A 19,252-nucleotide genomic window follows, 5' to 3' on the forward strand; every position below is an offset into this window, starting at 1 on the left:
TGAAAGGAAGTAAAAGTGTGTGTGTTTCTGTGTACCTTCCACTGCAGTGTGAGGGTGCTCTTGGTGCGGTGAGACAGTTTGGGGGGGAAGGGCAGGTCAGGGGGGCAGGTGTGTGTTGTGAACGACCCCGTCTCCGAACACACACCCCTCAAGTTAGAGTTACACACCGCGCTGACTCTGAAACACACACACACACAAAACATTAATAATCACATTTATTAACACAATAGTAAAGAGGTGGTGAAAAAGTGTGTGTGTTGCTGACAGAAGGTTTGTGTTCTTACCGTACGTGGTAGTCTGAAGCTGGTCTCAGGTCTTTCAGATGATACTCCAACTCCTCTCCACTGCACACACACACACACACACACAGCCATGTTATATACACTTGACATGAAAGTGAGATGTTTATGTTTGCGTCAGTTGTTCTTCAAAGTCTGGAACGTTCATACACACACCTGCTAGTCAGGATCAGCGTTAGGTGTGTTTTACCTGCTAGCCAGGATCAGAGTTAGGTGTGTTTTACCTGCTAGTCAAGATCAGGGTTAGCTGTGTTTACCTGCTAGCCAGGATCAGAGTTAGGTGTGTTTTACCTGCTAGCCAGGATCAGAGTTAGGTGTGTTTTACCTGCTAGCCAGGATCAGGGTTATCTGTGTTTACCTGCTAGCCAGGATCAGAGTTAGGTGTGTTTTACCTGCTAGCCAGGATCAGAGTTAGGTGTGTTTTACCTGCTAGTCAGGATCAGCGTTAGGTGTGTTTTACCTGCTAGTCAGGATCAGAGTTAGGTGTGTTTTACCTGCTAGTCAGGATCAGAGTTAGGTGTGTTTTACCTGCTAGTCAGGATCAGAGTTAGGTGTGTTTTACCTGCTAGTCAGGATCAGAGTTAGGTGTGTTTTACCTGCTAGTCAGGATCAGAGTTAGGTGTGTTTTACCTGCTAGTCAGGATCAGAGTTAGGTGTGTTTTACCTACTAGTCAGGATCAGAGTTAGGTGTGTTTTACCTGCTAGTCAGGATCAGCGTTAGGTGTGTTTTACCTGCTAGTCAGGATCAGAGTTAGGTGTGTTTTACCTGCTAGTCAGGATCAGCGTTAGGTGTGTTTTACCTGCTAGTCAGGATCAGAGTTAGGTGTGTTTTACCTGCTAGTCAGGATCAAAGTTAGGTGTGTTTTACCAACTAGTCAGGATCAGAGTTAGGTGTGTTTTACCTGCTAGTCAGGATCAGAGTTAGGTGTGTTTTACCTGCTAGTCAGGATCAGAGTTAGGTGTGTTTTACCTGCTAGTCAGGATCAGAGTTAGGTGTGTTTTACCTGCTAGTCAGGATCAGAGTTAGGTGTGTTTTACCTGCTAGTCAGGATCAGAGTTAGGTGTGTTTTACCTGCTAGTCAGGATCAGAGTTAGGTGTGTTTTACCTGCTAGTCAGGATCAGAGTTAGGTGTGTTTTACCTGCTAGCCAGGATCAGATTTAGGTGTGTTTCACCTACTAGTCAGGATCAGAGTTAGGTGTGTTTTACCTGCTAGTCAGGATCAGAGTTAGGTGTGTTTTACCTACTAGTCAGGATCAGAGTTAGGTGTGTTTTACCTGCTAGTCAGGATCAAAGTTAGGTGTGTTTTACCAACTAGTCAGGATCAGAGTTAGGTGTGTTTTACCTGCTAGTCAGGATCAGAGTTAGGTGTGTTTTACCTGCTAGTCAGGATCAGAGTTAGGTGTGTTTTACCTGCTAGTCAGGATCAGAGTTAGGTGTGTTTTACCTGCTAGTCAGGATCAGAGTTAGGTGTGTTTTACCTGCTAGTCAGGATCAGAGTTAGGTGTGTTTTACCTGCTAGTCAGGATCAGAGTTAGGTGTGTTTTACCTGCTAGTCAGGATCAGAGTTAGGTGTGTTTTACCTGCTAGCCAGGATCAGATTTAGGTGTGTTTCACCTACTAGTCAGGATCAGAGTTAGGTGTGTTTTACCTGCTAGTCAGGATCAGAGTTAGGTGTGTTTTACCTACTAGTCAGGATCAGAGTTAGGTGTGTTTTACCTGCTAGTCAGGATCAGAGTTAGGTGTGTTGTACCTGCTAGTCAGGATCAGAGTTAGGTGTGCTTTACCTGCTAGTCAGGATCAGAGTTAGGTGTGCTTTACCTGTTAGCCAGGATCAGAGTTAGGTGTGTTTTACCTGCTAGTCAGGATCAGAGTTAGGTGTGTTTTACCTGCTAGTCAGGATCAGAGTTAGGTATGTTTTACCTGCTAGTCAGGATCAGAGTTAGGTGTGCTTTACCTGCTAGCCAGGATCAGAGTTAGGTGTGTTTTACCTGCTAGTCAGGATCAGAGTTAGGTGTGTTTTACCTGCTAGTCAGGATCAGAGTTAGGTGTGTTGTACCTGCTAGTCAGAATCAGAGTTAGGTGTGTTTTACCTACTAGTCAGGATCAGAGTTAGGTGTGTTTTACCTGCTAGTCAGGATCAGAGTTAGGTATGTTTTACCTGTATATAAGTCTGTATTTGCCGTCCCGTCCCTTGTCGGACAGAGAGACCTCGTAGGTGAGAGACTGGCTGTTGCTGAACCGGTTCACCAGCCCAACCGGGGGAGCCCAGGACAACCTAGCACCCCGCGCGTGCACGTTGGACACCTGGAATACCACACACACGTTAGATAACACACACACACAAAGTCCCTATCAGTTTATGTTCCAGTTCATCCCCGTCACGGATGCTGGGTCGGTGAAATGACAGTCTGAGTAAAAGAAACATTTACCCCATCAACCACTGTCTTTACACACACACACACACACACACACACACACACACACACACACACACACACACACACACACACACACACACACACACACACACACACACACACACAAACACACAAACACACACACAAACACACAGAAACATTTACCCAAACCCTGGCACTGAAATGATCACCCCATCAACCACTGTCTCTACACACACACACACACACACACACACACACACACACACACACACACACACACACACACACACACACACACACACACACACACACACAGACACACACAGAAACATTTACCACAACCGCCGGCAACGGGGAAAGACACACGTGTACACACACAGCGGAGTGATTTAACACCGGGTGTCATTCATCCAAACACCACATCGACTGAATACCCAATCTGCCCTGGGGACAAACCACATCGACTGAATACCCAATCTGCCCTGGGGACAAACCACATCCACTGAATACCCAATCTGCCCTGAGGACAAACCACATCCCCTGAATACCCAATCTGCCCGGGGGACAAACCACATCCACTGAATACCCAATCTGCCCTGGGGACAAACCACATCGACTGAATACCCAATCTGCCCTGGGGACAAACCACATCCACTGAATACCCAATCTGCCCTGAGGACAAACCACATCCACTGAATACCCAATCTCCCCTGGGGATGAACCACATCCCCTGAATACCCAATCTGCCCTGGGGACAAACCACATCCACTGAATACCCAATCTGCCCTGGAGACAAACCACATCCACTGAATACCCAATCTGCCCGGGGGACAAACCACATCCACTGAATACCCAATCTGCCCTGGGGACAAACCACATCCACTGAATACCCAATCTGCCCGGGGGACAAACCACATCCACTGAATACCCAATCGGCCCTGGGGACAAACCACATCCCCTGAATACCCAATCTGCCCTGGAGACAAACCACATCCACTGAATACCCAATCTGCCCTGGGGACAAACCACATCCACTGAATACCCTATCTGCCCTGGAGACAAACCACATCCACTGAGTACCCAATCTGCCTGGGGGACAAACCACATCCACTGAATACCCAATCTGCCCTGGGGACAAACCACATCCCCTGAATACCCAATCTGCCCTGGAGACAAACCACATCCACTGAATACCCAATCTGCCCTGGGGACAAACCACATCCACTGAATACCCAATCTGCCCTGGGGACAAACCACATCCACTAAATACCCAATCTGCCCTGGGGACAAACCACATCCACTGAATACCCAATCTGCCCTGGAGACAAACCACATCCACTGAATACCCAATCTGCCCTGGAGACAAACCACATCCACTGAATACCCAATCTGCCCTGGGGACAAACCACATCCACTAAATACCCAATCTGCCCTGGGGACAAACCACATCCACTGAGTACCCAATCTGCCCTGGGGACAAACCACATCCACTGAATACCCAATCTGCCCTGGGGACAAACCACATCCCAGAGACACACACTGAAGACTGTCTCATATGATCTCTCCCTCTAGAAGACAAGCTGACAGTCTCTCTCTCTCTCTCTCTCTCTCTCTCTCTCTCTCTCTCATACTTCTAGTGTGTTCCTTATGAATACTGTTCAGAAGATCCATTAGAGTCCTGTGTCGGGTTACAAAGGGAGGGTATATTACTGGAAACTTTTATGGATTACTGGATTGGATGTAATCTATCACAAGGCATCTAGTGGCCTTTTTGGGTACCTCTGCCCCTCTGTGTGGCCTTATCACAAGTAAAATATATGAAATAATTAAATTAGATGATTTTAAAATAAAAACAATACAATGACAAAGCTGTAAAACATTATCCTAAATATAAACAATCAACGTATTCAATACCATTGGTGTTTAATATGAGGGTTTCAGCATGAAAGTACCTTTATATTTTTTTTAACACACTATCATTTATTTTACTATGTCAATATTTGTTTCGTCAATGTTTTTGCATCAAACTGACAGTTGTGAACACAGTCAATAGTTGGAGGAGTTGCAGAGGTAGTACAAAATAATGCCATTGTTGATTAGATGTTTTTTTTCATTAATTAGGCTATTTTCTCTTGAACTATATGTTCTATCCACTAGAAACTCATGGATAATATGGACACAGATATACAAATTAATACTATATATGAAGAATAAAAAAAGTTATTCAAGTATAAATGACCAAAGTTTCGATTGATTGCCATAGATTTTCTGTTAATTACCAAAATTACTGAAGATTCCGGTGACTTTGGTAAATTACCGGTAGCGTTGTAGCCCTAGCCCTGTGTGATGAGGTGGTACAATACTGCCCCTGTGTGGTCAGGTTGGGGACTGCAGGTGTTCTGGGCTCCAAAGGACATACTGCTCTGTGAGGAAGAAGCCTTTAGGTACAGATGTCTTTGTCTGCGAGTGTCTGTGTGTGAGTGTGTGTGTGTCTGCGTGTGTGTATGTGTGTGACTGACCTGTGGTTTGTCGATGGCGGAGAGCACTTCCTGAACTCTCTTTGCCTCCAAGTCGTGATCTGAGGAGAGAGAACAGACACAACATTACCACCAACTCGTGTGTTTCTGTCCTTGTGTGAGAGGGTGTTATTACAGCTAAGCACCACCAGAGGGCAGGCTGAGCTGTGTCATATACAGTACGTACAGTATGTACAGACCCCAACCTGGATTACTGCCTAGGTCTGCCCTCTGTTCTGTTGTCTGCTCATAAAACAGGGGGCCGGTTCCAGTCTAACACACACACACACACACACACACACACACACACACACACACACACACACACACACACACACACACACACACACACACACACACACACACACACACATCCAGTGGCAGAGCATGTCTAGGGGTTATTTAGGAGTGGGTCAGGGTTAGCGCTGGGGTGTGTGTGTGTGTGTGTGTGTGTGTGTGTGTGTGTGTGTGTGTGTGTGTGTGTGTGTGTGTGTGTGTGTGCGCGCAATGGAAGTTTTTCCCCAGAGTGTGTAGTGTGTGTGTGTGTGTGTGTGTTTAATCCCTATACCAGAGTTGCTTCAGACAGGAGCAGAGCTGCTTTCTCCATCAGAGCAGAGTTGACTAAATTACCCAGAAATGGTTTGTGTTTCAGAGAGAGAGAGAGAGAGAGAGAGAGAGAGAGAGAGATATAGAGACAGAGAGAGAGAGAGAGAGAGAGAGAGAGAGAGAGATATATATATATAGAGAGAGAGAGAGAGAGAGAGGGGGAAGTTAGAACACAGAAGAGGAGCGGAGGAGGAGAAGAGAAGAAGGGATGTTTATCAGGATGGAGAGAAGAGTGAGGAAAGCAGAGAGGAGGAGTACAGGGTTTATGAGGGGTCATCTTCAAGACCCTGGTTCTGGCCTACTGAGCAGCAAGGGTAACTACCCCCATCTACCTTCAGGCTATGCTCAAACCCTACATCCCAACCCAAGCACTCCATTCCTCCACCTCTGGTCTCTTGGCCAACCCACCCCTAAAATAAAATAAAGGCACGTTGGTTTTCCCCACTAACACTGATTTTGCTGATAGATACTTTGTTGAGGGAAACTGTACTTACGATCGGGATGTGTTGTTGTCTCACCTAGCTATCTTAAGATGAATGCACTAATTGTAAGCCGCTCTGGATAAAAGCGTCTGCTAAATGACTAAAATGAGCATAGGGTGATTACACAATCACGGTGTTCCAGTTCTGTGACATCATCAGCAGGCGCAGCAGATGCAGATGCAGGGGGAGGGGCTTGTCAGACTGTGAATATATTTAAGTTTGTCTGTGTGTATATTTGATTTTATTTATTTCACCTTTTATTTAACCAGGTAGGCTAGTTGAGAACAAGTTCTCATTTACAACTGCGACCTGGCCAAGATAAAGCAAAGCAGTGTGACACAAACAACAACACAGAGTTACACATGGAATAAACAAACATACAGTCAGTAACGCCATAGAAAAAAATCTATGTACAGTGTGTGCAAATGAGGTAAGATTAGGGAAGTAAGGCAATAAAATGGCCGTAGTGGCGAAGTAATTACAATTTAGCAATTAAACACTGGAGTGATAGATGTGCAGAAGATGAATGTGTAAGTAGAGATACTGAGGTGCAAAGGAGCAAAAAAAAATAACAATATGGGGATGAGGTAGTTTGGATGGGCTGTTTACAGATGGGCTATGTAGAGTTGCAATGATCTGTGAGCTGCTCTGACAGCTGATGCTTAAAGTTAGTGAGGGAGATATGACTCTCCAGCTTCAGTGGTTTTTGCAATTTGTTCCAGTCATTGGCAGCAGAGAACTGGAAGGAAAGGCGGCCAAAGGAGGAATAGGCTTTGGGGGTGATCAGTGAGATATACCTGCTGGAGAGCGTGCTACGGGTGGGTGCTGCTATGGTGACCAGTGAGCTGAGATAAGGCAGGGCATTACCTAGCAGACTTCTAGATGACCTGTAGCCAGTGGGTTTGGCGACGAATATGAAGCGAGGGCCAGCCAACGAGAGCATACAGGTTGCAGTGGTGGGTAGTATATGGGGCTTTGGTGACAAAACGGATGGCACTGTGATAGACTGCATCCAATTTGCTGAGTAGAGTGTTGGAGGCTATTTTGTAAATGACATCGCCGAAGTCAAAGATCGGTAGGATAGTCAGTTTTACGAGGGTATGTTTTGCAGCATGAGTGAAAGATGCTTTGTTGCGAAATAGGAAGCCAATTCTAGATTTAATTTTGGATTGGAGATGCTTAATGTGAGTCTGGAAGGAGAGTTTACAGTCTAACCAGACACCTAGGTATTTGTAGTTGTCCACATATTCTAAGTCAGAACCGTCCAGAGTAGTTATGCTGGACAGGCGGGCAGGTGCGGGCAGCGATCGGTTAAAGAGCATACATTTAGTTTTACTTGTATTTAAGAGCAGTTGGAGGCCATGGAAGGAGTGTTGTATGGCATTGAAGCTCGTCTGGAGGATAGTTAACACAGTGTCCAAAGAAGGGCCAGATGTATACAGAATGGTGTCGTCTGCGTAGAGGTGGATCAGATAATCACCAGCAGCAAGAGCGACATCATTGATGTATACAGAGAAGAGAGTCGGCCCGAGAATTGAACCCTGTAGTACCCCCATAGAGACTACCAGAGGTCCGGACAACAGGCCCTCCGATTTGACACACTGAACTCTGTCTGAGAAGTAGTTGGTGAACCAGGCGAGGTCATCATTTGAGAAACCAAGGCTGTTGAGTCTGCCGATAAGAATGTGGTGATTAACAGAGTCGAAAGCCTTGGCCAGGTCGATGAATACGGCTGCACAGCGTTGTCTTTTATTGATGGCGGTTATAATATCGTTTAGGACCTTGAGCGTGGCTGAGGTGCACCCATGACCAGCTCAGAAACCAGATTGCTTAGCGGAGAAGGTACGGTGGGCTTCGAAATGGTCGGTGATCTGTTTGTTAACTTGGCTTTCAAAGACCTTAGAAAGGCAGGGTAGGATAGATATAGGTCTGTAACAGTTTGGGTCTAGAGTATCTCCATCTTTGAAGAGGGGTTGACCGTGGCAGCTTTCCAATCTATGGGAATCTCAGATGATACATAAGAGAGGTTGAACAGGCTAGTAATAGAGGTTGCAACAATTGTGGCAGATCATTTTAGAAAAAGAGGGTCCAAATTGTCTAGTCCAGCTGATTTGTAGGGGTCCAGATTTTGCAACTCTTTCAGAACATCAGCTATCTGGATTTCGGTGAAGGAGAAATGGGCAAGTTTCTGTGGGGGGGTGCAGTGCTGTTGACAGGGGGAGGGGTAGCCAGGTGGAAAGCATGGCCAGCCGTAGAAAAATGCTTAATGAAATTCTCAATTATAGTGGATTTATCGGTGGTGACAGTGTTTCCTAGCCTCAGAGCAGTGGGCAGCTGGGAGGAGGTGCTCTTTTTCTCCATGGACTTTACAGTGTCCCAGAACTTTTTGGAGTTTGTTCTACAGGATGCACATTTCTGTTTGTAAATGCTAGCTTTTGCTTTCCTAACTGCCTGTGTATATTGGTTCCTAACTTCCCTGAAAAGTTGCATATCGCGGGGGCTATTCGATGCTAATGCAGTATGCCATAGGATGTTTTTGTGCTTGTCAAGGGCAGTCAGGTCTGGAGTGAACCAAGGGCTATATCTGTTCCTGGTTCTACATTTTTGAATGGGGCATGCTTATTTAAGATTGTGTAAAAAATATACTTTTAGAAACTAGAAACAATGAACTGAAGGAATGGAAGAGAGAGGGAGATATAGAGAGAAAGAAAGAGAGGTACAGTGCCATGAAAAGTATTTGCCCTCTTTCTTATTTTAGCATATTGTTGATACTGAATGTTATCAGATCTTCAACCAAAAGCTAATATTAGATAAAGGGAACTTCAGTTTACAAATAACCCCAAAAATTGATACTTATTTTATTTATTTAATTAACAAAGTTATGCAACGACCAATTCCCCCGTGTGAAAAAGTAATTTCCCCCTCACACTCAAGGTTGTGCCACCTTTAGCAGCGGTGACTGCTACCAAACGCTTCCTGTAGTTGTTGATCTCTCACGTCGCTGTGGAGGAATTTTGTCCCACTCTTACATGCAGAACTGCTTAAACTGCATGTTTCAAATCCTGCCACAACATCTCAGTTGGGATTAGGTCTGGACTTTGACTAGTCCATTCCAAAACTTCAAATGTGTTGCTTTTTAGCCATTTTCATGTAGACTTGATTGTGTGTTTTGGATCATTGGCTTGCAGTATGACCCAGCTACGCTTCAGCTTCAGCTCACAGACGGGTGGCCTGACATTCTCCTGTAGAATTCTCCTGTAGATCTTTTTGGATAACATGGGTCCCATTATTTTACATGTACATTTTAGTCATTTTAGCAGACGCTCTTATCCAGAGCGACTTACAGTAGTGAATGCATACATTTCATAAATGTTTTCTCCGTACTGCCTGGTGAAAACCAAACACTGCATTCCACAGTAAGAACCTCACACCAATGGTCAAGCATAACTTTTTGCATAAATTTGTTTATGAAATAAATGAAATAAGTATGTATTTGTTCACTCAGGTTCCCTACTAAGATTTGGTTGAAGATCTGATATTATTCTGTATCAAAAATATGCAAAAGTAGATTTTTTTTTTTGAAGGGGGTAAATACTATTTCACAGCACTGTAGAGATAGAGGGTGAGAGAGATATAAGATAAAGAGAGCAAAAGGAGAATGAGAGAGAGAGAGAAAGAAACAAAGCGATAGAAAAAGAAGCCTGCAGGGTGAGTTCCACAGCGTTTTCATCTACGCATAGTGAGCATTCCATCTGCTCAACAGCTGGCCTCCTTAACACACGCACGCACGCACGCACGCACGCACGCACGGACACACACACACACACACACACACACACACACACACACACACACACACACACACACACACACACACACACACACACACACACACACACACACACACACACACACACACACTTGTTGAGACCTGTCTGAGACGGTTTGTAGTCATGGTCGGCAGGTAGCCTAGTGGTTAGAGCGTTGGACTAGTAATCGAAAGGTTCCAAGATTGAATCCCCGAGCTGACAAGGTACATATCTGTTGTTCTGCCACTGAACAAGGCAGTTAACCCACTGTTCCTAGGCCGTCATTGAAAATAAGAATTTGTTCTTACCTGACCTGCCTTTTTAAATAAAGGTAAATAAAAAATTACATATAGATATATAATAATATAGAGATGAACCAACACTCTGAATAAGGACCATGCTGAAGGTACCATCATAAAAAAATATGGTGACAGTTTAGTTCTCATGGACAGAGACCATGGTTTACACAGAGAGAGAGAGAGAGAGAGAGAGAGTGCGTGTGTGCGCGTGCGTGCGCGTGTGTGTGTCCAACCATACCTCCATAGAGGAGAGATGTATGTCTGAGGTGCCAAGAGACAAAGGAATTCTGCTGCTCTTCCTGGAAGGCAAGTGTGTGTGTGTGTGTGTTGGCTGAAGCGTTGGGAACTCTGAGATGGTAGAAGTACAGTTTTAACCCAGCCGACCAAGGAAATGTGTTAATATCACTGTTCTTAAGATCATTAATTATTCTACAGTTGAAGTCGTAAATATACATACATTAAGGTTGAAGTCATTAAAACTTGTTTTTCAACCAAATTTCTTGTTAACAAACTATAGTTTTGGAAGTCGGTTAGGACATCTACTTTGTGCATGACACAAGTAATTTTTCCAACAATTGTTTACAGATTATTTCACTTATAATTCACTGTATCACAATTCCAGTGGGTCAGAAGTTTACATACACTAAGTTGGCTTTAGAAGCTTCTGATAGTCTAATTGACATCATTTGAGTCAATTGGAGATGTACCTGTGGATGTATTTCAAGGCCTACCTTCCAACTCAGTGCCTCTTGATTGACATCATGGGAAATCAAAAGAAATCAGCCAAGACCTCAGAAAATATATTTGTCATCCCGCTCAGGAAGCAGACGCGTTCTGTCTCCTAGAGATGAACGTACCTTGGTGCGAAAAGTGCAAATCAATCCCAGAACAACAGCAAAGGACCTTGTGAAGATACTGGAGGAAACAGGTACAAAAGTATCTATATCCACAGTAAAACGAGTCCTATATCGACATAACCTGAAAGGCCACTCAGCAAGGAAGAAGCCACTGCTCCAAAACCGCCATAAAAAAGCCAGACTACAGTTTGCAAATGGGGACAAAGATCGTACTTTTTGGAGAAATGTCCTCTGGTCTGATGAAACAAAAATAGAACTGTTAGGCCATAATGACCATCGTTATGTTTGGAGGAAAAAGGGGGACGCTTGTAAGCCGAAGAACACCATCCCAACCGTGAAGCACGGGGGTGGCAGCATCATGTTGTGGGGGTGCATCATGAGGAATGAAAATTATGTGGATATATTGAAGCAACATCTCAAGACATCAGTCAGGAAGTTAAAGTTTGGTCGCAAATGGGTCTTCCAAATGGACAATGACCCCAAGCATACTTCCAAAGTTGTGGGAAAATGGCTTAAGGACAACAAAGTCAAGGTATTGGAGTGGCCATCACAAAGCCCTGACCTCAATCCTATATACATTTGTGGGCAGAACTGAAAAAGCGTGTGTGAGCAAGGAGGCCTACAAACCTGACTCAGTTACACCAGCTCTGTCAGGAGGAATGGGCCAAAATTCACCCAAGTTATTGTGGGAAGCTTGTGGAAGGCTACCTGAAACGTTTGACCCAAGTTAAAGAATTTAAAGGCAATGCTACCAAATACTAATTGAGTGTATGTAAACTTCTGACCCACTGGGAATGTGATGAAAGAAATAAAAGCTAATAAATCATTCTCTCTACTATTATTCTGACATTTCACATTCTTAAAATAAAGTGGTGATCCTAACTGACCTAAGACATGGAATTTTTACTAGGATAAAATGTCAGGAATTGTGAAAAACTGAGTTTAAATATATTTGGCTAAGGTGTATGTAAACTTCCGACTTCAACTGTAAATCAGATGGTAATGAAAGCCTGATGATATGCAGCTATGACTCTGCACTACCCAACATTGTGCAGATATGTGTAAGAGAGACTTGTAAGAATAAGACTGAGTCAGACTGGACTTGTACTCCTTGAACCAGCTGACACAGACAGGCAGGCAAGCAGGCCCTTATTTGGGTGGGGTGGGTGAGGGGGACCTATTACCATAGAAACACAGGCAAAACCATGGAGGGTTTTGCCTGTGTACACACTTACGGAGAGTCACTATGACAACGGGGTTTATTTTAAAGGCCTGAGTCATGCTAAGGTCAGGGGTCAAATGTGTTAATGAACTAAACGAGCACTTGCTACAGCTCTCTCTCTCTCTCTCTCTCTCTCTCTGGGGATGACATCATCTTACATCAAAGTATTTTGTTTTAAACGTGTCAGGAGACGTCTATTTTCTTTCCACTCCTTTTCTCTCCTTTCCTCCCCCCTTTCCTCCTCTCCTCAAAGTACACATTCTACAGTATAACCAACATGGCCACGTCATTTTCCTGAAATCACTGCTCTCTACAGAGAAATGATGCCGCGTTCAAAACAACTCAGAACTCAGAAATCTCTGACTTCGGAATTCAGTACATTCAGGACAACTGTGAACTCTGGGTAAATGGTCATCCAACTCGGAATACCAAGTCGGGAACTTGGACATCTTTCTAGAGCTCCAACTTTCTGACCTGAAGACTACTAACGTCATCTTGAAAGCACCTCTAGAATTACAGAAAGGTGCTGCAGTTATGATGACATAGAACCAACATGGCGGACAAAGGCACATCTGTTTCAGTTGAAATCTAAGCTCTAATGAGAAACTGCAACGCTGGCATTGATCCACCATGGGACATCAGTTTCCTGAAATCACTGTTCTCTACAGATAAACTGCACCGCTGACGTAGATCCATCATGGAGAAGAGAGGCACATCTGATTGTGTTTAGAGCGGCTCAGTTCTAAGGAAGAGCGGTGGGCTTTACTGACTGTCTTGACTGACTGGTAGCCAAGCACATTACTGGAATATAGTACATTAGCCAATAGACACACAAACACACACGTCCAGGAGGGCACAGAGCAAAGTCTACAGCGTGGGTGTGTGTTTGTGTGTTTGTGTGAGTGTGTGAGTGTGTGTGTGTGTGTGTGTGTGTGTGTGTGGTGTGTGTGTGTGTGGTGTGTGTGTGTGTGTGTGTGTGTGTGTGTGTGTGTGTGTGTGTGTGTGGTGTGTGGGTGTGTGTGTGTGTGTGTGTGTGTGTGTGTGTGTGTGTGTGTGTGTGTGTGTGTGTGTGTGTGTGTGATACTCATGGTTGAAAGCAGAGGGCCAAGCAGTAGATTAGACAGATGGAATGTTCTCTCTCTCAGTCCTTTCTATATCTCTCTTTCTCTCCTTTTGTCTCTCATCCCCCTCTCACTCCCTCTACTATCTTTCTCCCCACTCAGTCTACCTCCTAGCTTTTCATTCACTCTCATATTCTCTTTTCTGACTTTTAATTTCCCTGTCCCTCTATCATACTCTTCTCTTTTTCTCCCTCTCTCTATTTCTCCCTCTCTCATGCTCTGATTGTTTTAGAGGAAGCCCAGTCACGGGGTGTGTGTGTGTGTGTGTGTGTGTGTGTGTGTGTGTGTGTGTGTGTGTGTGTGTGTGTGTGTGTGTGTGTGTGTGTGTGTGTGTGTGTGTGTGTGTGTGTGTGTGTGTGTGTGTGTGTGTGTGTGTGTGTGTGTGTGTGTGTGTGTGTGTGTTGTAGCCGAGTCAGCCTGATCTCCAGTCCAGAACTGAGACCCTGCTAGACCATCAGAAAGACACAGATACTCCTAGACATACACTGACATGTAATGTACGTGTGTGTGTGTGTGTGTGTGTGTGTGTGTCTGTGTGTGTGTGTGTGTGTGTGTGTGTCATCAGGCTCTCTCTCTTTCCATGATGTCACCACCTAGCCCAACAAACACCCCTTACACCTGGCCTCAATGGAACATTCCCCTGACCCCGGACTGTACAGCCGGGCTGGTCCAAAGCTGAAATGGGGGTCTGAGAGGTGGTTTGGCCTGCTTCTTTGGGATTAACTCTGGTGTCTCTCAGCAGGCCTGTCTGTCACCACCTCTGCACACAGGCCAGCGAGATAGAGATGTGTGTGTTTGAAAGAGAGCTCAAAGGGTTCCTTCATGGAGAACAGGACTCAACAGATATGTACTGTACCTCACCCCTCTTCCCTCTCTCCCCCTTACTCCCCTCACGTCCACTCCTCTCCTCACTACCTCTCCTCTCTCCTATCCTGCCCCCCCCTCCCAGACAAGGCCAGTATTGTAGAGGGAGAAACCGATAGGTCTCGGAAAAGACTCAGCAATGTGGTTACCTAGACAACCCCTTCTCTCCCCCTCCATCCCTTTCCACCTCTCCAAGGCACCATTCATCTTTCTCTCTCTTTCATTGAGAAGAAAAGAGAGAGAGACATCGGAAGAGTATTCACTTATCTGTGTGTGTGTGTGTGTGTGTGTGTGTGTGTGTGTGTGTGTGTGTGTGTGTGTGTGTGTGTGTGTGTGTGTGTGTGTGTGTGTGTGTGTGTGTGTGTGTGTGTGTGTGTGTGTGTGTGTGTGGTGTGCCTGCATGTGTGTGTGCGTGTGTTTACCTTGCGGTGATTGTGTGTGTGTGTCTGGCTCGTTGCTCCTTGGGCTGCTCCGTAGTTGTCGTCGTTCCGGCTTCTTCCCTCCTGGACTGTTAGCTCCGCCCATTGACCCCAACGACCCTAGCGAAGGGACGTGGCTCTTCCCGCTGTAACCAATCAAATACAACCAAACTTTATTGACAAAAACTGCATGGAAAGCATCTCAGTAAACTTTACAACGACAATAGAACCAACACATGCTCTTAAAACACAGATTCAAATAGTTTGCATGTGTTTTAGACAACCTCATCCTTCCATAGGAAAACAATGTCAGGTCAAAGTCTGTAACTTCCATAGGAAAACAATGTCAGGTGAAAGTCTGTAACTTCCATAGGAAAACAATGTCTGGTCAAAGTCTGTAACTTCCATAGGAAAACAATGTCAGGTGAAAGTCTGTAACTTCCATAGGAAAACAATGTCTGGTCAAAGTCTGTAACTTCCATAGGAAAACAATGTTTGGTCAAAGTCTGTAACTTCCCTAGGAAAACAATGTCAGGTGAAAGTCTGTAACTTCCATAGGAAAACAATGTCTGGTGAAAGTCTGTAACTTCCATAGGAAAACAATGTCTGGTCAAAGTCTGTAACTTCCATAGGAAAACAATGTCTGGTCAAAGTCTGTAACTTCCATAGGAAAACAATGTCAGGTGAAAGTCTGTAACTTCCATAGGAAAACAATGTCTGGTCAAAGTCTGTAACTTCCATAGGAAAACAATGTTTGGTCAAAGTCTGTAACTTCCATAGGAAAACAATGTCTGGTCAAAGTCTGTAACTTCCATAGGAAAACAATGTCTGGTGAAAGTCTGTAACTTCCATAGGAAAACAATGTCTGGTCAAAGTCTGTAACTTCCATAGGAAAACAATGTTTGGTCAAAGTCTGTAACTTCCATAGGAAAACAATGTCTGGTCAAAGTCTGTATCTTGTCTGTAGTGTCTCTCCTGTCTGCACTATGGCTATAGATCTCATACTTGTAGATCAAGTTGATCACTAGTAAAACCAGTAACTAGTCTTAACTACTAACTAGTCTATAACTCGTCTGTAACTCGTCTCTAATTATAATTAATGGATATGTTTGTAGCGGTTGACACATTTTTCGTTAGGGCAAATAAAGTCTGACATTTTAAAGTGAAAATGACAAACTTTAGAAGCCTTATTAAACCATGAACACACGACAAGTTAGCATTTCTTGCTAGCGCAGGACAATTCTCTGCGACAACAGAGTGCCCAAATGAAGATAGTACATCTGTAGTCTCGAACTAGTTGAACTCATCTCTAACTCCAGGACTATTCTCTGACCTGTATCCATTGTGGCTGGAGCCCAGAGACTTGTACAGGGAGGAGGGAGGAGAGTTGAGTCTGTTCTGTCGTTCCAGCTGTCTCTGCTCCTTTATCTTCTTAGGCTGGGGCTTGCTATAGCTCTCCTCTCTACCAATGTAGCTGGACATGCCATAGACTGGGATTATCTCTGGGAGACGGAGAGATGGAGGGGGTGAATAGAGGGAGAGAGGGAGAGAGGGAGAGGAAAACGAGAGAAGCAAAGACGAGAGACGGAGTTAGCTATGTCATTTAGGTGTATGTATAACTCAATATTAAGGTGTTCCTAATGTTTTGTACACTTAGTGTATATATACATAATAAACAGTACCAGTCAAAGGTTTGGACACACTTACTCATTCCAGTGTTTTTCTTAATTTTTTGCTATTTTCTGCATTGTAGAATAACAGTGAAGACATCAAAACTATGAAATAACACATATGGGATCATGTAGTAACCAAAAAAGTGTTAAACAAATCAAAATATATTTTAGATTTTCGATTCTTCAAAGTAGCCACCCTTTGCCTTGATGACAGCTTCGCATTCTCTCAACCAGCTTCATGAGGTAGTCACCTGGAATGCATTTCAATTAACAGGTGTGCCTTGTTAAAAGTTAATTTGTGGAATTTCTTTCCTTCTTAATGCGTTTGAGACAATCAGTTGTGTTGTGACAAGGTAGGGGTGGTATACAGAAGATAGCCTTTTTTGGTAAAAGACCATGTCCATATTATGGCAAGAACAGCTCAAATAAGCAAAGAGAAACAACAGTCCATCACTACCTTAAATTACGGACTATAAGCCGCAACTTTTTTCCCAGGCTTTGAACCTCGCGGCTTAAACAATGACGCGGCTAATATATGGATTTTTCCCGCTTCCAATTTTGTTTTCTCCAAAATAACACATTCTGTGACGTGCTCAGTTTTTTGGCGGCATGAAGCTTTCATTAGACCAATGAAATTGCCGAACGGGTTAAGGTCAAACAACTTTTTTGTTTACTGTTTAGATTAAATCGAGCGCTCTCAAACTTCCCATCATTCTGATTACGGTAGTCATTTTGTCACCCTCATCATGGCAAAGACACGGAGAAATACATATGATGCAGCTTTCAAGTTGAAGGCGATTGATCTGGCTGTTGGAAAAGGAAATAGAGCTGCTGCACGGGAGCTTGGTCTTAATGAGTCGATGATAAGACGTTGGAAACAGCAGCGTGAGGAATTGACTCAGTGCAAAAAGACAACTAAAGCTTACTGCTAATTTGTTATTTTTTGTTACAAGCCGTGTTTCGTTAAAGCCTATTTATTTTTGTTACAAGCCGTGTTTCGTTAAAGCCTGTGTAAAGTTCATTTGTTTCAATGTACCGGTAGGCACCTGTGGCTTATAGACATGTGCGGCTTACTTATGTTCAAAAAAAATAAAAATGTATTCAAAGCGGGGACCGAGAGACTGAAAAACAGCTTCTATCTCAAGGCTTATATTCAGGTGCGCTTAATAGTCCGGAAATTACGGTACTTTAAGACATGAAGGTCAGGCAATGTGGAAAATTTCAAGAATTTTTCAAGTGTCTTCAAGTGCAGTAGCAAAAACCATCAAGCGCTATGATGAAACTGGCTATCATGAGGACCTCCACAGGAAAGGAAGACCCAAGTTACCTCTGCTGCAGATGATAAGTTCATTAGAGTTACCAGCCTTAGAAATTGCCGCCCAAATAAATGCTTCACAGTGTTCAAGTAACAGACACATTTCAACATCAACTGTTCAGAGTAAACTGCGTGAATCAGGCCTTCATGGTCGAATTGCTGCATAGAAACCACTACTAAAGGACACCAATAATAAGAAGAGACTTGCTTTGGCCAAGAAACACGAGCAATGGACATTAGACCGGTGGAAATCTGTCCTTTGGTTTGATGAGTCCAAATTTGAGATTTTTGGTTCCAACCGCCATGTCTTTGTGAGACGCAGAGTAGGTGAACGGATGATCTCTGCATGTGTAGTTCCCACCGTGAAGCATGGAGGAGGAGGTGTGGGGGTGCTTTGCTGGTGACACTGTCTGTGATTTATTTAGAATTCAAAGCACACTTAACCAGCATGGCTACCACAGCATTCTGCAGCAATAAAACATCCCATCTGGTTTGCTCTTAGTGGGACTATCATTTGTTTTTCAACAGGACATTGACCCAACACACTTCCAGGCCGTCTGGGCTTTTTGACCAAGAAGGAGAGTCATAGAGTTCTGCATCAGATGACCTGGCCTCCACAATCACCCGACCTCAACCCAATTGTTTGGACACACCTACTCGGAGTGTGGTGTCAGGAAAATAACCTCACACTCAATGTCAACAAAACAAAGGAGATGATCGTGGACTTCAGGAAACAGCAGAGGGAGCAGCCCCCTATCTACATTGACGGGACAGTGGTGGAGAGGGTGGAGAGTTTTAAGTTCCTTGGCGTACACATCACGGACAAACTGAAATGGTCCACCCACACAGCCAGCGTGGTGAAGAAGGCGCAGCAGCACCTCTTCAACCTCAGGAGGCTGAAGAAATTTGGCTTGTCACCAAAAACACTCACAAACCTTTACAGATGCACAATCGAGAGCATCCTGTCGGGCTGTATCACCGCCTGGTACGGCAGCTGCTCCGCCCATAACCGGAAGGATCTCCAGAGGGTAGTGAGGTCTGCACAACGCATCACCGGGTGCAAACTACCTGCCCTCCAGGACACCTACACCACCCGATGTCACAGGAAGGCCAAAAAGAGCATCAAGGACAACAACCACCCGAGCCACTGCCTGTTCCCCTCGCTATCATCCAGAAGGCGAGGTCAGTACAGGTGCATCAAAGCTGGGACCGAGAGACTGAAAAACAGCTTCTATCTCAAGGCCATCAGACTGTTAAACAGCCATTACTAACATTGAGTGGCTGCTGCCAACATACAGACTCAACAACAGCCACTTTAATAATGGGAAAATTGATGTAATCAATTTATCACTAGCCACTTTATATATAT

The 19,252-nt window shown here is 44.4% G+C and overlaps 1 protein-coding gene across 4 annotated transcripts in view; it reads right to left on the reverse strand.

Moving 5' to 3' along the window:
* Positions 1–19,252, reverse strand: part of fndc3ba (fibronectin type III domain containing 3Ba) — a 117,254-nt gene that overhangs the window by 45,497 nt on the left and 52,505 nt on the right. For all 4 annotated transcript variants that reach the window (XM_045697721.2, XM_045697723.2, XM_045697725.1 and 1 more), the window contains exons 6-11: positions 16,229–16,397; positions 14,899–15,041; positions 5,220–5,278; positions 2,460–2,605; positions 285–344; positions 36–177 (exon numbers count right to left, since the gene is read on the reverse strand). In XM_045697721.2, the coding sequence (XP_045553677.1) occupies positions 36–177; positions 285–344; positions 2,460–2,605; positions 5,220–5,278; positions 14,899–15,041; positions 16,229–16,397 (719 nt within the window). The remainder of the gene's footprint in view (positions 1–35; positions 178–284; positions 345–2,459; positions 2,606–5,219; positions 5,279–14,898; positions 15,042–16,228; positions 16,398–19,252) is intronic.

Source organism: Salmo salar, chromosome 16 (assembly GCF_965601325.2).
Source record: "Salmo salar chromosome 16, fSalSal1, whole genome shotgun sequence".
Lineage (NCBI taxonomy): Eukaryota > Metazoa > Chordata > Actinopteri > Salmoniformes > Salmonidae > Salmo > Salmo salar.